This window comes from Phyllostomus hastatus, unplaced genomic scaffold (genome assembly GCF_019186645.2).
Source record: "Phyllostomus hastatus isolate PE091 unplaced genomic scaffold, TTU_PhHast_1.1 phas_contig_195, whole genome shotgun sequence".
In the NCBI taxonomy this organism is placed as follows: Eukaryota; Metazoa; Chordata; class Mammalia; order Chiroptera; family Phyllostomidae; genus Phyllostomus; species Phyllostomus hastatus.
In genome coordinates, this window is record NW_025333706.1 from 2,990,199 (window position 1) to 3,012,515 (window position 22,317).

The following is a 22,317-nucleotide window of genomic DNA, read 5'->3' on the forward strand; positions in this document are numbered from 1 at the left end:
TAGTTATGAAAAGTAATACTTTTAAATTATATACAGGGTAGGCAAAAGTAGGTTGACAGTTGTAAGTACATGAAACAAAATTACCCTTATATTATTTTTTTTTCATATAAACAACTGTAAAGCTACTTTTGCCCCACCCTGAATATTAAGAGATTCACACATTTTCTGTTAAAAACTACTTGGCACCCTGGGCACCCTTGGCTCTGTTGCCTGGAGCATCATCCCATAGACCAAAAAATCTCAGGTTTGAATCCTGGTCAGGAGAGCATATTCCCAGGTTATGGGCTAAATCCCCAGTTGGAGTACCTATGAGAAAACAACCAATCGATGTTTCTCTCTCACACCAATGTTTCTCGCTCTCTCTCTTCCCCCTTCCCTCTCTTCCCCCTCCTCCCCTCATGACTCTTCCTCTCTCTCTAAAAGCAATGAAAAAAAATGTCCTGAGGTAAGGATAAAAAATTATTTGGCTGAGAAATAACTTTTGATGCAGAAATACCAAAGCTGTAACTACTTAATTTGACCTGATACTACCAGGTCATGTTTGAAGGCTTTGATCTCATTAATTATTCAGCATGAAGAGAGAGGCTGTGTCTGACAAGTATGAATTGTTTAGCTGCCTGAACAGTTTCTCTAGATCAAACAGCTTAATATATCATATCAGATATAGCAACTTTTCAAGATCAAATCTCTAGGAATTTTTGAGAAATGGTTTTATTGTTCTGACAGCAGGATAATGCTCCTTTTTTCATGTTTGTTTTAGGGCTACTTTAAAACATCTCAATTACTTCTTTTTTGCACATCCAAAAGTACTGGGACTGCTTCCCATATCCTACTTCCCAGAATCTGCATTCTTTCAGAAATGGATTACAGAAACCTTAGCTTTTCAGTTTAAAACCCAATACTTTCAGACAGAACATAGAGATCCCAAATAAAGTGGAAAGAGGAAAAAGTGTACATGGATCAGCAACTACAAACCCTAAGAAAGTCACCATAAAATTATTTTAAAAATATAATTGTACTGACTCTACTTTTAACTGGCAGCTCTACTGGAAGTGACAGTGGGAATCTGGGGAAGAACAGTGACAAATGTTTTCTGCCTGCTTTATGCAGTCCTTGGTCCTGAAGCACCTTTGGGTCACTACGATGAAGGAACAAGGACACAGCACTGTAGTTCTTGAGAGAGCAGCGGAAGAACGCAGCGCTCTGGCACAACAGCAGGAAGGCCATGATGCCAGACTGCCTGGGTTCAAATCTTAGCTCAGTCACTGCTTTGGGGGCTTGTTACTTCACCTCCCTATGTCCTCGATTCATCAAGCACCACAAAGTACTTTTATCTTAGCGGGTTGTTAGAAAGATTAAGTTAATATTATACATGCCAAGTGCGTAGAATAGCACTGGGCACCAGGTCAATACTCAGCACAAGGCTAGCACTAAATCCTTTCATTATTATTTTCATAATCACGTCATCTAATCCTCAGAAAACCATGCAGGAAAAAAGTGAACCTCAAAGAGATTAAGTTATTATTACTATAGCTAATAATAACTATGGCTAGGCACATGCCACAGATTAATTCATTTAATCATCACAACAGCTACTGTCATTTCACCCAATGTAGAGAAGGAAACCAGTCTAAAAATGACAGGACCTAAGATTTAAATTCAGTTCTGTATGACCCTGTTCTCCTTTCCTACTGCTAAGATTGAACAAGAGACTATCAAAGACTCTTTTCTTAACTAGAAATTTTAAGTATTTCATTAAGCCCAACAGGTGATTTTTTATTCTAAATGTTCTACTTGGAATTTTCTGAAGAGTAAAAAACTAAAACAAAACAAAACAAAAAAAAACTCATTTAAAAAATGTTATTTTTGACAGAAGTCAAAAGGGGTCAGGCTGCTCAGTCACTCCAGAGGCAGGGAACAATGAACAAGATGGTTTACATCTCAAATGGACAAGTGTTGGACAGCCAGAGTCAACACATTTCTTCTGGGGAATAGCTGAGTTCGTAGTTTTGTTTTTCAAAACTCTGCTTCAGCAAGATGTGAAAAAGAAAAGAAGCTAAGGAACCTCATCCGATTCCCAATAAGATGATGGAAGAGGGCCTCCAGGAAACACCCGTAGAGAATGGGTCCAATTAATCACCTGCATGGTCCCAGTCTTCCTCCAATGGCTGGTAGATGAAGAAGGTAAATGTCTGCTCAAAGAAGCAGACAACTGACATGCACATTCATAGGAGAAGGAAACCACTGAGCAGTGGAGGGCTGACCACGCTGGCCAAGTAGATGAATATGTACATTTAAACAAGAATTACTCTGTGTGCTCACAGACAAATGAGGTTGTGTTGGGAATTCCCTGGCATGGATCTGGCATGACTGACATGCAGTTCTATAAATGCACATGTTTGTCTCATTAACTTTTTGTATAGTTTATAAAAGTATTAATATAGTTTTAATCAGTAAATACTTTTAGGTTACAAACTGACATCTCATCTGTGTTTAAAACTCTGAATTTGAAGAAAATTAAAAGGTTATGAATTTAGTACTATTAATGCCACCATTCTTAACTTCTGAAAGTGTTCATTGTTAATTTGTTCTCATTTATAAATCACATTGTATTTATTTCAAAAAATGTTATTTTTAATAAGATTCTTACCTGCTACTCTTATATCACATGCTAATGCCAGTTCAAGACCACCACCTAAAGCAAGTCCGTCTATGGCAGCAATTGTTGGCACTGGTAGATTAGCTATAAAAGAAAGAAAGATGGCATGCTTCTTTAGTAAGTTACCTACCTCACTGTGTAATTTATTTTAGTTTTTTTCTGTAAATATATTTTTAAATGGGTCATTGTATACAGAATTTTGTATCCCCTTTGCCTTTAATAAAATAACCATTTCCCTCATCATTGCTTTTCAAGCACATGGAATGACTGTACAGTGTTCCACCGAATAGCAGATGGAAATGATAGGCTCTATCTAACACCACACTTCAAACAGAAAAGGCTCTGAGAAAGCTCAGAAATCCTACCTGAAAGAATGACTAGGAAAAGGTTAGTCAGTCACAAAACATAAAACCAGACTTTCTTGGGTGCAGAAACAAAATGTTAATTTAATGAAACTTTTATAAATTAAAATACACAGATTTCATGTTTATATCTGGTTCTAAAACTGACTGGTTAATTAGTCTATAAAGCACAATCATTCCTATTATTTTTATTTTTGACTATTGCAATGTGAAGTTAGGCCCACATAGCTGGGCACAGAAAACAAAGGCTGTTAATTTACAGAAAAAGACATCACCAATGCACCAAAATTCCAAGATAACTGATCAAAGAATTTTTTTTTCTCAAGCTTAAACCTTTGCTCATGACCCTGGAACAAAAAACACTTCACATTTGCTACCAAGATTAATAAAAGCATTATAATTTAAAAAAAAAAAACCAGAAAACTTCACATTCCCATAGTCAAAAATAAAATTAACAGGAAGAATTCTGCTTCATAAAATGTAGATATTAAAAGGTACCATCTCTTAATTGTTCTTATCACAGAAGACTTGTGTGACATGGCAGGGCTGTTTGCTAACGCTATGGTCATAATCATATTGCAATATTTAAATATATCAAATCGACATGCTGTATACCTTAAACTTATATAATATGTCAATTATATCCCAATTTAAAAAATAAAATGAATAAATGGATAAAATTAAAAAGTACCATTCCCCAAAACCTCTCATCCATAGATATGGAAAATTCCAGAGACAAAAAGGTTTATTTTTTGAGCCCTTTGAAAATATACAAATTTGATGAAGTACAGTGACCTTTATTCCTACCTGAAGGAATTTATCAGATTTATTCTAAGAGCAAAGTGTGAAAAGGCTGGGATGGAGTACATATAAATGCTGCTACCTGATGCAAAGAGCAGGATGAGTGGGATGCTAGAACAGGATGCATCTCACTACTGCACCTGTCTAAACATTTTAAGAACAGGTGGGGCTAGAAAGGACAGTCGAATTCAAAGCTGCTCCACTTACTGTGCTTTAGAGCATGCTTGGTGAAAAAAATGAACAGAGAGCTAGGTCAGTGATTATAGTCAGTGTATGAGTTTAATGAAAAAAAAAAAAAATAGGCCGAAGGGAGCGACTTCCAGAAGAGGGAAGCGCCCGGTTGCCAGCACCTGCTGCTCACCATCAAGCCCCAGATATGAGAAACATGGAGAAGACATCAGATCTTCAGCTTGAAGCAGGGCTGCCCTGGTTGACCTAAAGGATTTATTTCTAAATTCTCTCGGGGACTTCCAGCAAGATGGAGGAATAGGTGGATGCACCGTACCTCCTCGCACAACCAAGAATACAACAACAATAATTAACAGATATAATATCACTCAGAACTGTCAGAGGATTTATCTGAATGGAAGTCGGACAGCCAAGAAGTTGAAGTAAACCTGTACATCCAGACTGGTAGGGGACGACGAGCTGGGCGGGCGCGGGGCTAGAGCGGGTCAGCGGCCCGCGGAGGTCGGGGGAAATTTGGCGCAAAATCGGCGCGACAGCCATCTGGGGCGCAAGAACGCAGCTGTGATCCCTGAGTATGCAAGCTGTGGCTGGCGGACCCAGTGAGGCAGCGATTGTGGACCAGGGCAGAGCTTGCAGCCCAGGATCCTAGGGAAGTGTCTGAGCCCAGGAGAACGGAACTGCCGCCATTGTTCCCTCCCGTCCCGATCCGCCCCCGCCTCCACCCCCCACACCCCCACCCCCACCCCCACATATAACGTCACAATCTAGCGACTGGGGTGCCCAGTCCCGGTGAACACCTAAGGCTCCGCCCCCCACCGTAACAAGAGCGACCAGATCGGAATAAATAAATAAATAAATAAATAAATAAATAAATAAATAGGAGAGACAGGGAAAGACATAAGACATGTTTCCAGCAGAACAGATCAGTCCCCCAGGACTCATCCTTTTGAGCGACCAAGAAATAGCCAATCTATCAGATGCACAGTTCAAAACACTGGTGATCAGAAAGCTCACGGAATTGGTTGACTTTGGGCGCAATTTAGATGAAAGGATGCAGGTTACCATAAAAGAGATGCAGGAAGATACGCGGAGGAGAGCCAATAGTGAAAGGAAGGAATTTGAGTCTCAAAACAATACAGTGGACCAGAAGGAAGATAGAATCAACCAAGCAGGAAAGCATGATGAAATAAGAATTCAAAAAAATCAAGGAAAAGCTTAAGAGCATCCAGGACACCTTTAAACGTTCCAACATCTGAATTATAGGGGTACCAGAAGGGGAGGAGCAACAAGTGGAAAAGTTATTTGAACAAATAATAAAGGAGAACTTCCCCAATCTGGCAAAGGGAACAGTCTTCCAAGAAATCCAAGAAGCTCTGAGAGCCCCAAAGAAGTTGGACCCAAGAAGAAACACACCAAGGCACATCATAATTACATTAGCCGAGGTAAAAACGAAGGAGAGAATCCTAGAAGCAGCAAGAGATAAGGGGACAGTAACCTACAAAGGAGTTCCCATCAGACTGTCAGCTGATTTCTCAAAAGAGACCTTACAGGCAAGAAGGGGCTGGAAAGAAATATTCCAAGTCATGAAAGACAAGGACCTACATCCCACATTGCTCTATCCAGCAAAGCTCTCATTTAGAATGGAAGGGCAGATAAAGTGCTTCTCAGATAAGGTCAAGTTAAAGGAGTTCATCTTTACCAAGCCCTTATTTTAAGAAATGCTAAAGGGACTTATCTAAGAAAAGAAGATAAAGAAAAGACATGTATAGTAAAAGGACAGCAAACTCACAATTATTAACAACCACACCTAAAGCAAAAGCAAAAGAAACTAAGTAAACAACCAGAACAGGAACAGAGCCACAGAAATGGAGGGCACATGGAGGGCTAGCAGCAGGGGGATGGGAGGAGGAGAGAGGGGGAAAAGGTATAGAGAATAAGTAGCATAGAAGGTAGGTTGAAAATAGGGGGAGGGCAAGAATAGTACGGGAAATGTAGAAGCTAAAGAACTCACAAGTATGACACATGGACATGAACTAAAGGGGGGAACGTGGGTGGAAGAGGGGGGTACAGGGTGGAGGGGAGTGAAGGGGGAAATGGGACAACTGTAATAGCATAATCAATAAAATATATTAAAAAAATAGCATCTAGTTCATTTTATCTGACAAAAAGGAAGAAAGAAAAATCAATAAATGAATATAATAGCAACTTAAACTGAGTGGCTCCAAAGGTCATCTCCAGTCACTATAAATAAAATGAAATTACTTTATTATCCTGCTCTCAATCCTCCTTCCTTTCTAGGAAACTACAGAAATTATTCTATTTCTAGACTCCTTTGAATCTATTACCTCCCCAATCTCAAGTCTGTCCCATCAAAACCTTCCCCTATGTCTTGCTGTGGCCTCAGGTCATTAGCCTCTAAGACAAGCTTCTGGAGTGGGTAGAATAAATGTGTGTAATCCACTCTCATTCACTTCCAACTCACAGCTCCAGTCCTACTCCATCTCACCATTTACCAGTGGCACGGTGATTCTGTCCCATAACCAATGGGCACTACCTAGTCCCTACTAAACTGAAGATCAGAGACATTCATCCTGAATACTTCTCCTTGAATTCCTCTCTTCATTTGCCTACTGTGCATCTCAGCCTTCTTCCCCTCCCAGCAGAAGCTCTGCCCAGGAGGTCTCACTACCCCCATAATTTTACCACCTATCCAAACAGCAACAATACCCACATTTCTACCCAAAGTTTTCTCTAAACTGAATCTCTATAATTACCTACCTGCCTGTAGTACAGCTCCACTTAAATGCTTTATATGTATAAGCCAACTTCTTCTCAATCCTTCTAAATTCTATTTCTCATTTGCAGCACATCCATCTACCATGTTACCCAAGTAAGACATCTCAAAGTCATCCCAGATGTCCTCCTTTCCAATGCCTTATATCCTATTGTTTTCACAGTCCTAACAGCTCAAAAATCCGTAAGTCCCTTTCCTTTCTACTGCCAAAGTTCCAAGTACCCTCATTTCTCATTAGCAGCAAGTCTCTAAATGACCTCCTTCCTGCAATTTGCCCCTTCCAATGTGTCTTATTTCCTGGAGGACAATCTTTCTGAAATACAAACATAGTCATGTTATCTCCCTTTTCAAAACTGTACAATAATTTATTCCACATTAAAGATAAAAATGGAGAAAACTTTTAGTACAGCACAGAAGGCACCTGATTCACTAAGTTCTGCCTACCTGCACAACCTCTTCCCCAATGTCAGACACCTACTCTGTGTTTCAGCCCCAAACTACTTAAAGCACCTCTAGAAATCATTTCTACCCACTCATGTGTACAGCTGCCCTCTACTTGGAATGCCTAGCTAGCCCCTAACTTTCTTCTAAGACGTTGCTCCTGAAAGTCCCTCCCTTTATGCTTCCATGCCAATTTGTACAAACCTTTTATCAGTAATCACCACCATACTGCCCATTTTGAAACAAAGATTAATAACATCATACCAATGCTGGACAGTAAAATCCTCCTTTCCACTCTGAGACAAACTTCAAGATTTTTCACTGCCTCTTCTGTCTCCATTATATAAAACCTGGTATTCTCCCTACTTTTCTTTTTATTATTAACTTCTTTCACTTAATACTTTACAGAAATGACATGAATATATGCAGGCTATAATGCTTACAAAAAAACAAAACAAAACAAAACTAGAGTTCCTAAGCTACAGAGCACCAGGAAGAACGCAGGGGTGTTCTCTTCTTGTTGTACAAGAATGCTGGTCAACAGTGAGTGCTAAAAGCACTCAAGTATCTGCTGCAAGCTGACTCTTCAGAAAGAGAAATAATAAAACTGAGTTTTAAATGTCCTCCAAAATCAAACTCAGTTCTGAAATATGTGTACTCCTGAGTTCCAGTTTCTGAAAATTCCAACCCATAGTAAATAAATAGGTATTGCCTGATACTGCTTATTATTTTCCCCTAAATATTAGAAAAAATTGATGTGATTTATACGGAAAGAGGACTTTTACTTCACATCAAATTGTGCATGAAAATAAGTACTGGCGAGCTTGGTGAAGAGGGGAATAAGGGGGGGTGGAATATGGAGGATATCTGTAATAGTGTCAATAACAACAAAAAACTTTTTTTAAAAACAGAAAAGAAAGATTAAATACAAGGGTCAAAGGACTAAATGGCTGTAATTTTCAAAGTAATAGTCCATAACTTCCTAAGCCCTGAAGACTAACAACACAAAAGGATCACAATTCTTGGTCATGTATAATGCTCTTAATATGGTAACATAAAAGGAACAACTCTCAAAAAGAGTTGACATGAGTTTACTCTGCATTTTGATTAGTTAATATTCTCAAATAAATACTTAAAAATCACACTTAACCAATAGAAAGTTAACAAGTTTCATTTTCAGAAATATAAAATGACATTAAAAATACTTACTGCAACAAAACTTCCAGCCAAGATGGAGGAGTAGGCAGATACACTTTGCTTTCTCGCACAACCAAGGAAGGACAACAAGCAATTTAAAAACAAAAAACAACCGGAACTGCCAGAAAGTCAAATTGTATGGAAGTTCAACAACCAAGGAGTTAAAGAAAAAACATTCATCCAGACAGGTAGGAGGGGCAGATACGTGCAGCTGGGGCTGAGAGGACATATGGAAAGGCAGAGGCTGGCAAAGCTGGCAGTCCCACATTCCGATAAACAGGGAGGAAAAACTGGGGAGCGAGAGAGACCACACAACCCAGGGTTCCAGCACAGGGACATAAAAGCCTCAAAATCTCTGCCTGTAAAAACTTGTGATGGTTGAGGCAGTAGGAGAAACTGCCAGTCTCACAGGAGAGTTCATTGGAGTAGCCCATGGGGTCCAGGAATAACACAATCCCATCCAACCAGGAATCATCAACAGAAGGGCCCAATACACTTGTGGGTAGCAGGGCATTGTGCCCTCTCTGACCCTTCCCCCACATACAGTGCCACAAAGCAGCAAAGTAGGTTGCCCCACCCTGGCGAATACCTAAGGCTCTACTCTACCCCTTACAATGTAACAGGTACACCGATATAAAGAAATATAGCTCAAATGAAAGAACAGATCAAAACTCCAGAAAAAGAACTAAGCAACAAGAAGACAGAGAACCTATCAGACTCAGAGTTCAAAACACTGGTTATCAGGCCCTGGCTGGTGTGGCTCTGTAGACTGAACACCAGCCTGAGAACCAAAAGGTCGTTCCTCAGATACCCAGTCAGGGCACATGCCTGGGTTGCAAGCCAGGTCCCCGGGAGGGGGGCACTTGAGAGGCAACCACACACTGATGTTTCTCTCCCTCTTTTTGCCCCTCCCTTCCCTTGTCTCTAGAAATGAATAAAATAAAATCTTTTTTTAAAAAAGACCCACTGGTATTCAGGATGCTCACAGAAATGGTTGAGTACAGACACAAAATAAAGGAGGAAATAAAAGCTATACAAAGTGAAATAAACCAAAATATACAGGGAATCAACAGTGAAGGGAAGGAACCTGGGATTCATATGAACAATTTGGAACAAAAGTGAGAAATAAATATTCTACTGTAACAGAATGAAGAAACAAGAATTCAAAAAAATGAGGAGAGACTTAGGAACTTCTGGGACAACTTTAAATGTTCCAACATCCAAATCATAGGAGTGCCAGAAGGAGAAAAGGAAGAACAAGAAATTGAAAACTTATCTGAAAAAATAATAAAGGATAACTTTCTCAATCTGGGAAAGGAAACAGACATGTAATCCAGGAAGTTCAAAGAGTCCCAAAGAAGTTAGACCCAAGGAGGAACACACCAAGACACATCATAATTAAACTGGCCAAGATTAAAACTAAGGAATCTTAAAAGCAGTAAAAGAAAAGACAGTTACCTACAAAGGAGTTTCCATAAGACAATCCACTGATTTCTCATAAGAAACATTACAGGCAAGAAGAGGGTAGAAAGAAGTATTCGAAGTCATGAAAAGTAAGGACCTACATCCAAGATTACTCTATGCAGCAAAACTATCATTTAGAATGGAAGGACAGATAAAGTGCTTCCCAGATAAGGTCAACTTACAGTAGTTCATCATCACCAAGCCCTTATTATAGGAAATGTGAAAAGGTCTTATCCAAGAAAAAGAAAAAGATCAAAACTACGAACAGTAAAATAACAACAAACTCAGAACTATCAACAGCTGAACCTGAAAACAAAAACAAACTAAGCAAACAACCAGAACAGGAACAGAATTACAGAAATGGAGATCACATGGAGGGTTATCAGTGGGGAGAGGGAGGAGGGAGAATGAGGGACAGGTACAGAGAATAAGAAGCATAACTGGTAGGTACAAAATAGACAGGGGAAGGTTAAGAATAGCACGGGAAATGGAGAAGCCAAAGAAGTTATATGTATGACCCACGGACATGAACTAATGGAAAGAAGTGCTTGAGGGAGCGGGTACAGGTTGGAGGTGGATAAAGGGGAGAAAAAAGTGGGATTAACTGTAATAGCATAATCAATAAAATATACTTAAAATAAATAAAAATAAAATTATTTACTATGCATAAAAACATAGAACTGGTTAATCAATATGCCCATCCTTCCCTCTCCTTGTGAGAGACAGTATAAACTAATATTATTTCGATCAAATAAAATGATGGGGGAGGGGCATGTTCAAAAGACACGTTTTGGGTTCTATTATAAAACTTAATTATGACATTTATATAATGCAGTGGTAGAAATGAGTAGAAGAAATAAACCAATGCAAATGTGCTTCTCTAGAAGGTGAGGCAGCAAGGGGAAGGACTGAAATGAATCTTCTCATTGCTCAAGTTTTCTTAATTATAAACTCAGAGAATATAACACTTTTTCCTTTAGATATTTATTTTTTTGGAAGTAATAAAACTTATTTTTAAATTTGGTAGTTAAGAACTTAAGAAATTTTCAAGAGGATAAAAGGTGTTTTGTTTTTTTTTTAAGATTTTATTTATTTATTTTTAGAGAGATGGGGAAGGGAGGGAGAAAGAGAGGGAGTGAAACATCAATGTATGGTTGCCTCTAGCACACCCCATACTGGGGATATGGCCTGCAACCCAGGCATGTGCCCTGACTAGGAATCAAACCCGCGATGCTTTGGTTCGCAGGCCTGTGCTCAATCCACTGAGCTACACCAGCCAGGGCCAAGAGGATAAAAGTTTTTAACATTACAACTTATTTGAAACTTGTAACACGAAATGACAAGAAATATGGGGTCATTATTTAAAAAAAGGAAAACAGGAAATTAACACATTTAAATCATTAATACGTGTTACTTTCAATTAATAGAAATTAGCATTATATAAAGCATTTTAAAAATTTTTCCTGCTAAAGAATTATTTAAGCCCTGGCTGACGTAGTTGAGTGGATTGAGCGCGGGCTGCGAACCAAAGCATCGCAGGTTCAATTTCCAGTCAGGGCACATGCCTGGGTTGCAGGCCATAATCTCCAGCAACCGCACATTGATGTTTCTCTCTCTCTCTCTCTCTTTCTCCCTCCCTTCCCTCTCTAAAAATAAATAAAATCTTAAAAAGCAAAGAAGCAGACAATTAAAAAAAAAGAATTATTTAACATAACAGCTTAGTGTTCAGTAAGTTATTAAATTTCAACCATTTTACAGTATTCTAAATCCTGAAATCACATATAATCCTAATTTTTCTCTGAAAGATTTTTCTTTAAATTTATTTTTCAATAGCAGTTAAAAGATGTTTTTCTTAATAAACTTTTTTCATGAAAATATGAGTCATCTCAAAACACATGCTAGTTTCATAGTTACCTAATACACTGGGTTTTACATCTAGTATTTCTACTTGGGAGCACTTAATAATCTTAGAGAAAACAATAAAGCACACCCTTAAGAAAGGAAGATTATCAGTTTCAAAGTATTGAGAAATATCAAAATGGTAGTTGTATTACAAGTGCAACCAAATGAACTAGAACCTGCCAGGAGGAAAGGATATTCCCAAAGGCAATAGGAAGAAGTTATAACTCAGTATGTTATGCAACCAACAGAATCAGAAACTATTTTGAGTTTAGAACTAGGAAACAAGTCAGGTATGAGAAAGAAGGTAATAATCCTTTGAAATGCTCCTAAAAATATAATTAAGGCAAACAATGAAAATTTTGCCATTTTTAGAGAAAAATAAAAGAGGTACACGGGAAGGCTCTTGTCTACTTCAGTGATCTATTTGCAGGACACCCACTGTGAGGGCACATGAAGTCACAAAACCATGAAGGTGGGAAAAGGGAAGTGAGGCCCTACTCTCAACTGAGATAGATACAAGCCATAATGTGGATTTTGGATGTTTCTAAAAAATATAAACAGTCTGATTATTATGAAAAATGCTAGTGCTAAACTTGGTTTTGCTTTAAGAATACTATCCTTATATAAAACAAAGAAATCAAATATTTCAAAAGAAATGCCCATGAAGTATATTGGTAGTCTAACTGTACTAAAATCATTCAAGGAGAATAGAAACAAAACCAAGTTTAACTGAAAATATAATAAATTCCTAATTATCTCTAATTTCAGCTAAAACTTTACCTTCAGCTTAATGTACTCTGCCCCATTCCCATTATCAAGTTTCAAAGGAATGATAAAAGCAAAATAAACCCACTCCTGCCCAAAGCTGTCCAGCTCTCCTGAAGGTCCAGCCAGGGCCACTGAGAAAGGAGCCAGCCTGGATGCCCACAAACACACCCAATTCATCACACAGCGGGGCTAGGGGCCTGTAAGAGGGAGCCACCATTCCCAGGAGTCAGAAGAGGGACCACTGTCGATGAGAAAAGCTGCTTGATTTTCCTACATTTATTACTTATTCACCTGCCTTTCTATATGGCTACCTATGAAAGTACTTACTATGTGTGGCCACTGTCCTAAGCACTTTACAAATATTATTTAAATCTCCAGCCAGCCTCACAACATCAGAGCTTGCATGGCCTTCATTTTACAGATGGAGACAATGGGCAGAGAAGTTGCTATTACTTGCCTGGTACAGCCACAATTTCAAGCACAGGTGGTCTGACTTTAGGTCTTGTTCATAACCACCATTATCTAAAACCAGTTCTTACCACCTGGACCCAGAGCCCCTGAGGTAAGCCACAGACTGTAATGTATCTTGCCATCCTTTCGTCCTTCCCCAAGGACCCATGACTGTGTCTGAGGATAGGGAAATGCTGAGTCTCCTCAGGAAGTCTGATGTGCACACTGGCTCTGTGCTCCCCCTAATTCTTGGAGGCTTCGAGTAACACTACAGCTAACTGAGTCCAACCAGGGAAACCTCAGGAACCAGGCAAAAGGCACCAGTCAGTTGACTAACAGAGATCTGACTTGAGTTTTCCCTGGGGAACCGTAAACCCAGACAGGGCAGTACAGGACTGGTTATAGGTTGTTAAAGTAGGAAGGGCCAATAACCAGAGCAACCTCTTCCTATCAAAATTCCAAATCAAAAAAGCCTCCCTTGGAGAAATGCACAGAGGTGTTGCAGGCAAGGTGAAGTCCCTACACACTTCTACTCAGCAGCCTTGTCTGAAAGATTACAGCAAATGTAACTGACTTCCATGGTCAACTGCTGCTCCACAGGTAACAAAGTTCGCGGCACATCAAATAACTACAAATGGAAAATGTAGTTATTTATGTTTCTGATAAAAGTATAACACTAGAGGTAGTTAATTTTTTCCTGGTAGGAAAAAACTATACACCATTTCTGCCTTGCTTCATGAATTCTCAGGCTCCGTATCTTGCTCTCCAGAGAATGAAAGAGCAGCACTAGAACCACCAGGAAGCTTGTTAAAAATGGAGAATCCCCCTGGCTGCTGTAGCTCAGTGCATTGAGTGCCAGTCTGCAAACCAAAGGGTCGCCAGTTCAACTCCCAGCCAGGGCTCATGCCTGGGTTGGGGGCCAGGTGCCCAGTATGGAGCACACGAGAGGCAACTACACACTGGTATTTTTCTCCCTCTCTTTCTCCCTCCCTTCCCTCTGTAAAAATGAATAAATTAAACAAACAAACAAACAAACAATAACAACAACAACAAAAAGGGAAAATCCCAGGCCTCCTGAACCAGGATCTATACTTTAACAAGATCCCCAGGGGAAGGTATGGATAACAGGAAATCACAGGGTACCTGACCCATCTCACCTTCCCACAGGGTAACACATTGACCCACTACACTGAGAGGAGGAGGACTAAGAACTGTAACTCTTTGGGCAAGGCTCCTAAGTGTAAAGATAGCAAAATTTAACACACAAATGTTTATAGTAGCTTTACGTGCAGCTGCCACAAACCGGACACAACCCAGATGTCCCCACACAATATATCCAGCCAGTGGGACAAGACTCAGCAATAAAAAGGAACCAATATTAATACATGCTAAACACTGATGATCTCTGAAAAGAAGATGCTAACTGAAAGACGACATGCAAAACTAATCCACACTGTGTTCCATTTATAAAAAATTCTTAAAATGGAAGCTAGTCTCTGGTGAAAGAAAGCAACTCAGTATTTGTCTGGGTATGGGGTGGGAACATGGAGGGTATACAGGGAGGGACAGGAGAAAGGAATTACCAAGGGCCATGAGAAAACTTCTGAGAGTGGTGGATATGTTCATCATCTCGAGAGTGCAGTGATGTTTTCGTAAGTCGAAGTTACCACACTGTACACTCTACTATGTGCAATTTATTATAGGTCAATTATACCTCGATAACCTGTTTTTAAAAATTATGGCAATTGATTAATATGAAAATGATAAATCCAACAAAAGAAAGTATACTCACTTCCTGATCTTTTATAAATAGGAATCAACTGAGTAATGTAATTTAAAATTAATAAGTAAAGTAATACATGTATGAATCAATTTAAAACTATAAAGAAAACACTAAGAAAAACATGATGCGATGAGGAAGGTGAAAGGAAAGAATCTAAAACAAAGAATACACAATTCTGTCACTGCTCAGAGTAAGAAGCCATCAAACCCTCCTAAAGGTACAGAAGACCAAGTATACCATATAAAGTTACCCTAATAAAGATAACCAACCAGGTATGGCAAAAATACAACCCCTTCCCATTATTAGAACAAACCTACAAATAAAAACAAAACAAAACAGAAAAATGGTATATATAAGATAGTTTTTAAAATGTAAAATCACCAAATCAGAAGGCATGGCAAATCATGACAGACCTAACACCAGACACATCCACACACTGAAAGAAGGTGTACTTGTCTAGTAAGAAAAAGATTCTGATTGGATAACAAAGCAAAACCTAACTACAAGCAGAACATTAGAGAAAGATCTAAAACAAAAGAGAAAATATAATCTAAAAATTTTGAAGGATGGGTATGGTACCTCAGTCAAATACAAAGAAAATGTTACCCTGGCCAAGTGGCTCAGTTGGTTGGAGCCATTGCCTCATACACCAAAAGGTTGCAGGTTCGATTCCTGGTCAGGGCACATACCTAGGTTGATGTTTTGATCCCCAGTCAGGTGCACATGGGAAGCAACCCATCAATGTTTCTCACATCAACGTTTCTCTCTCCCTCTCTCTTGCTCTTTCTCCTTCCCTCCCTCCCTCTCCCACTCCAAAAATCAATAAACATATCCTCGGGTGAAGATTAAAAAAAAATACAAAGAAAACATCTCATAAATATGAATACATAAGGGCAATATAGAGGTCAAAGCATAAACAGGCCCCACAAAAAGAACTTTATAAGGCTTAATAAAGAAGAAATCCATATGAATATCTAGTAGTGATAAAATATCTATGCAGCAAATAACACAGCATCTACAAAGCAAACACACAACAAACAACAAATCCAAAACAATACAAACATCACAGCCATTCTCTGACTAATAGGCAATAAGTAAACTAAAAAGTAACAACAAAAACACTAGCTAATAAGAACAGACAATTATGGATTGCATGGAGGCATATTTCTTCCCCATTTTAGTAGCTTAGCCAAGAGCTAGCTCAACACTGAGACCAGTTCAATGGAAGTGCAGGTTCCAGCTACCTGCCTCCACAGGTGCTTCCTAAAAAGGCCACTTTTCCAATGACAGTGTTCAGTGTACATGGTTGTATAGATGTTCTCTTCTTCTTTGAAATGCTAAATACATACAGCACTACAGAGGTTGGTCCCAATGTCCGATAACTTTGGCCCCAAAATTTCTTCTATCCCAACAAATTATTTATTTATCTGAATGGCTAATTTAAAACTGAATAAATAGGCTTATTCGTGGCTCTGTTATAGCCTCCTTTCTTCTTTTGGAAATAGGCCTGCCTCCAAGAACACAAGTTCTCCTCCACGCCTAGGTAAAAAGTGTCCTGTGAGTTCTGTGATACTCTGGGAAAACTGCTGAAGGGGTGGCCAGCACACACCCAGTGCAGCTGTAAAGGGGGTAAACTGGCCTAATGCTGGAGATCCAAATCCGTAAATCTCCTTGTCAACAGAGCTAAGACCACAACGTACAACCTAGCTAATATCAATAACAAAGATAATAGTTTTTGCTTTTTTCCTACTTTTTGCCTTATTTTTCAGTTTGTTCCAAACTGAACAAATTCCTCTAAGACAGGGAGGATTGCTATTTATTGAGGTTCTTTCTCAGATACCTTAATAATAAGTAAAGTATTTTCTGCATCATTATTTATAATAGTAAAACTAAAACTACCTAAATGCTCTTTAATAAAAGAGTAATTATATACATTATGGCACATCAATAGTATTAATGCTAAGAAATCATTTTTAAAAATGTAGTGGTAAACAAATCCACAATGGAGAAAACTAGGCTCCAAACTGTTTCCAGAAATAAAGTAAATAAATTTTCAAATACAATGTCTATTACACAGCCAAAGAGTAATTAAGGAAATATGCGTAAGAAAAAGATTCATACAAAATTGAGAGACCCATTATCATCAAAAACTGACTCTAAAATGAAGCCAAGCAGGAAATTGTAAACTATAAAAAATGGCGATTAATTTTTAAAGGAACCAGAGGAGAAGAATGTGACAGCCGAGTAGGTAGAAGCTAAATCCACTTGCTCTTGCCCCCAGGTCAGATTCTCAGCTGATCTTCCAACAAATAACCTGAACAATCAACAGAATCTTAGCTGATAGGAAGTTTTCAAGCCAAGAAGTAAAGGAGATGCTTCACAGCGGGCAATAAGGAGATTTCATAGGTTGAAGGGGAAATATTCCGTGAATGCAGCCTGCAGCAGTGGAGAGACCAGACAGAAATGTCAGCTTTGTGGGTCCCTCCCCGCCTACAGGGCCCCAGTACCACACAGCAAATTCCTAGACCTTGGCCAGGAGAGACTTGGGAGGATATACAGAGTCAGGGAGATCCATGCTACAGACAGCAAGCAGCACATCCATAGTTGGGCTGCCAAACACCAACCTGGAGAGGCCAGGGAAAGGAAGAAGGGGACAAGAGGGGATGAGAGAGAAAGAAACAGAGAGAGACAGAGAGAGAAGACAGAGCAGGATCTCCCAAAATGATCAGGGGCTGAACCTGGGTCAGGTGGAGGCAGGCTGTGGCCAGTTTGAATGTGAGAGACCTTTGGCTTTTTGGAGAGGTGGTATGCTGGGAGAACTGGATAGTGACTATGTACTGCAGTGAGGGTGCCACAGAGAGGCTTTTTAAAAGGGGGGACTGAAGCATGCTGGGCAGGGACAAGATTGAAAGCACAGCTTGCCCCCACTGAATACAGTTGGGTGTGGAGATTAGAAAGCTGCACAGCCAAGGGGATTTCTGGGTCCCAGCCTAGTGTAGCTAGCAAGCCAGGAGCTATGCATAATGGAGAGTTCGGGGCTGTGCCCACTGTGAGTGAGGGCAGTGGATGGGGAAGTAGACCTGCAAGAGTTGGGCGCCTGTGATTACTTACAGCCAGGCAGAATCCTCTTCCCTGTCTGAGTTCAAACCTCTGGGAAGAGAAGGACATACCCAGCCCCCACTTCCTGCAGGACTACAAGCACCACATCCAATGGGGAAGCTCGGCAGAACAGTCCGGTCAGGCTCAAGAACCCTGCAGGGTTGCATATACACAGGAGGACAGTAAGAGAAAATCCAAAAGGGTCCATTCTGAACTTCAAAAGGGAGGGAAAATACACTGGTTCCCAGGGCCCTATTCCACTCAGGCCAGCAAGGCAGTGAGAGCAGAAATTATGCGGAAAGGGGTAATCAGGGCCCTGCCCAGCCTCGGCTCTCACATAGAACTGCCATCAGCACTAAGCAGAAAAGAGTTGACCTTCTTACACAGATTGGCCCCTCCCTTGAAACAGACAGCTAGTTCCTCAGAAACTACACATTACTGGAAATAAGCAGGGACAGACCAAGATGGGTCAGGCAGGGGCAGGGGAACACACCCACAATTCTCCTAGAAGACTGAACAGTGCCTCCCAGGGGAGACCCAGGGGTCCCAACCTCTGGATCACAATAGAAGCCCTGTCTAGGGGAAGGTAAAGGTGATACATGTGGTGCTGCCAGCAGCTGGATGACCCACCTTGGACCTTGAGCTGATAAAAAGCCGGAGGTGGATCCAGAAGGAAAAGACAGAAGGAAAACACCAAACTCTGCTGACACAAATTCCACCTCGGTCTTCTTCAGTATTTGTATTCTTCTTTAGTATTTGTGTTCTTTTTCTCTTGCATAGCTTAACATTTTTCCTTTTCTTCTCAATTGTATTCCAGCTAATTCACTATTTTTTGTCTTTTATTTATTCTTTTTATTTATATTTTTATATTTATTTTATTCTTATTTCAAATCGCACGTTGTACCCATCCCTTGTCTTAGTACATTTTGCCTTCTAACTTCCCTTTCCTATTTAGTTTTAAATTTTATTGTTCCCCTTTCTATGCCTTGTTCCTATTGCTTCCTCTTACTATTTCTCCTCCCTCCATCCTCTCAAAATAATTTTTCTTTCCTTTAGTCATCTCATTCTTTTTTCCTATCTTATAATATTCTTAATCTCTTTCTACCTTTATTAGTCTTTGCTTACTTGCTGTTGATATTATTGATGTGGTAGGGGGTATTTTTCCTGGGTAGGTTACGTTTTGGGGTAGTTTTGCTTTGTTCTGCCAGCACCTGTACAACAGCATGCAAGAAGCAATTAATCATCAGGGTTGTGATTCTCAGTCAGCCAGCCGGGAGTTGGGAGGGGGAGAACACACCAATGAATGAGCCATCAATAATCAAAGCCCAAGTAAAAAAACAGAGCCCTCAAAAGCTGAATAAAGGGTATCCCTAGAGCATCCACATCAGGAGATCAAAGAGAATGTACCACTGAGTCCTACAGACTCCTACCACAGAAAGTCACCCCACAAACACAGGCAGTCAGGTAAAGCTGAGATGCAGAAATAAACAAAAAGAGTCATCTAAAATGAGGAGACAAAGAAACAAGCCCCAATCAAAAGAAAAAAGAGCTAAGTAAAACATTTTTATTAGCTCATAGATTGAGGCAAGCAATCTATCAGACATAGACTTCAAAATGTTTATAAGGAAGCTCAAGGAACTCAGTGAGACCTACAAGGAACTTAACGGGAACTATAACAACATGAAAAAGGACACAGAAACTATGAATAAGAGCCAGGAGGAAATGAAGAATAGAATACCTGAAAAGAAGAATACACTAGAAGGACATAAAAGCAGGCTAGAGGAAGCAGATAACTGAATCTGCGGGCTGGAAGACAAGGTAGGAAAAAACACCCAGTCAGAGCAACAAAATGAAAAAAGACTAAAAAAAATGAGGATAGTTTAAGAGAACTTCAAGACAACAAGAAACATAACAACATTCACATCATAGGCATCACAGAAGGAGAAGAAAAGGAGCAAAGGATAGAAAGTCTGTTTCAAGAAATAATGACAGAAAACTTACCTAACTTGGTGAGGGATAATATCACATAAGTTCAGGAACCATAGAGGGTCCTAATCAAGATGAACACAAAGCGACTCACTCCAAGACACATTATAATTAAAAAGGCAAAGTTTAAAGACAGAGAGAATCATAAAGGCAGCAAGGGAGAAACAGCTAGTAGCCAACGAGGGAGCTCTAATAAGGCCATAAGCTGATTTCTCAACAGAAACACTACAGGTCAGAAGGGAATGGCATGAAATATTTCAAGTAATAAAAAGTAAAATCATACAACCAAGATCCATGGAGCAAGGCTCTCATTTAAAATGGAAGACAATATAAAGACCTTCCCAGACCAAAAAAAAAAAAAAAAGGCTAAACGGGTACATCTATATCAAATTAGTACTGCAAGAGAGAAGAAGAAATAGAGAAAGAGAGGGGGAAATAAAGGTACAAAGGGAAAAAATGGCAATGAACAAGTACCTGTCAATTAAAACCTTAAATGTAACTGCATTAAATGCTCCAATCAAAAGAAATAGGGTAGCTGAGTGGATAAGAAAACACAATCTGAGTATATGCTGCCTACAAAAGACCACCTCAGAACAAAAGATATACACAGGCTGAAAGTGAAGGGATGAATAAAATATTGCAAGCAAATGGACAGGAATAAAATGCTGGGGTAGCAAATACATTTTTCAAACAAAATAGACTTCAGAACAAAGGCCATATCAAGACAAAGATCACTGTGTAATATACTGCAGGGAGTTGTCTAAAAAGAGGATATAACCCTTGTAAACATATATGCACCCAACACAGAAGCACCTAAATAAAACTTTGGAGGAGTTTAAGAAGATCAACAGCAATACAGTCATTGTAGGGAATTTAACACCAATTGTCCATACTGAATAGATCTTCCAAAGAGAAAATCAGAAAGGATGTTGTGGCATTGAACGGCACTCTAGATCAAATAGACTTGATATTTACAGAACATTTCACCCCAACGATGCAAAGTATACATTCTTTACAAACGAACATGGATCAGTTTCAAAGACAGACCACATGACAGGACACAAAACAAGTCTCAACAAATTCAAGAAGACTGAAATCATATCAAGCATCCTCTGAGATCACAATGAGATGAAATGAGAAACTCACTACAAGGAAAAAAACTCAAAAACATTCAAATATGAGGAGACTAAATAGCATGCTATTTAATAATGAATGGGTTAACAATGACATCAAAAAAGAAATGAGAAAGCTTCTGGAAACAAATGAAAATGAACATACAACAACCCAAAACCTACGGGACACAGCAAAGGCAGTCCTGAAAGGGAGGCTCATAGCAATACAGGCCTACCTAAAGAAGATTTTAAAAATCTCAAATAAGCAACCTAACTCTACATTTAAAAAAACTAGAGGAACAACAACAAACAAACCCAAGAGCAACCAGAAGGAAATAATCAAGATCAGAGCAGAATTACCTGACAGAGATTAAAAAAAAAAAAAAAAAATCCAGAGAACCAATGCACCCAGAATCGCTTCTTTGAAACAATAAACAAGTTTGAGAAAGCTTTAATGAGACTCAACAAGAAAAACAGACAGGGGACCCAAATAAATAAAACCAGAAACAAAAAAGGAAAAGTAACAATTGATATCACAGAAATACAAAGGATTGTAAGAAATTACCATGAACAACTACATGCCAAGACTGGACAGTGTGGGCAAAATGAACTACTTTCTGGAAACATACAATCTCCCAAAACTGAATCAAGAAGGAGCAGAAAGCCTGAAGAGACAAATAACAACGAGTGAAATTGAACTGGTAATCAAAAAACTCCCCATATACAAAAGCCCTGGCCTGGATGGTGTCACAGGGGAATTTTACCAAACATTCAGAGAACTAACATCTATCCTTCTCAAACTATTCCAAAAAATTCAAGAAGAGGGAAGACTCCCAAACTCTTTTTATGAGGCCAGAATGATCCTAATTCCAAAACCAGGTAAAGACACTACAAAGTAAGTAAATTACAGGCCAATATCTCTGTTGAACAGGCCATTATCTCTGTTGAACATAGATGCTAAAATCCTCAACAAAATATTGGCAAATCAGATCAAGTAATATATTAAACAGATCATATAACACCAGCAAGTGGGATTTGTCCCAAGAGCGCAAGGACGGTATTATAACATTCACAAATCAATAAACATAATACAGTGATCCATGACCTATTGCGGGAGTTACGTTCCAGAGACCTCCATGATAGGTGAAAATCCACGAAGTAGCAGCGTTATATTCATTTTATTATTTATATATATTTAAGGCTTTATAAACCCTTCCCACACTCCTATAAACCTTTCCCACTCTCTTATTAACCTTTCCCACACTCTAATAAACACTTCATATGCTCTTAAACCTACGTAATTTAACAAC

The 22,317-nt window shown here is 39.2% G+C and overlaps 1 protein-coding gene across 3 annotated transcripts in view; it reads right to left on the minus strand.

Annotated features, from left to right (window-relative positions):
- AUH (AU RNA binding methylglutaconyl-CoA hydratase) overlaps positions 1-22,317 on the minus strand; it is a 188,773-nt gene that overhangs the window by 99,290 nt on the left and 67,166 nt on the right. For all 3 annotated transcript variants that reach the window (XM_045833854.1, XM_045833853.1, XM_045833852.1), the window contains one exon: positions 2,651-2,743. In XM_045833854.1, the coding sequence (XP_045689810.1) occupies positions 2,651-2,743 (93 nt within the window). The remainder of the gene's footprint in view (positions 1-2,650; positions 2,744-22,317) is intronic.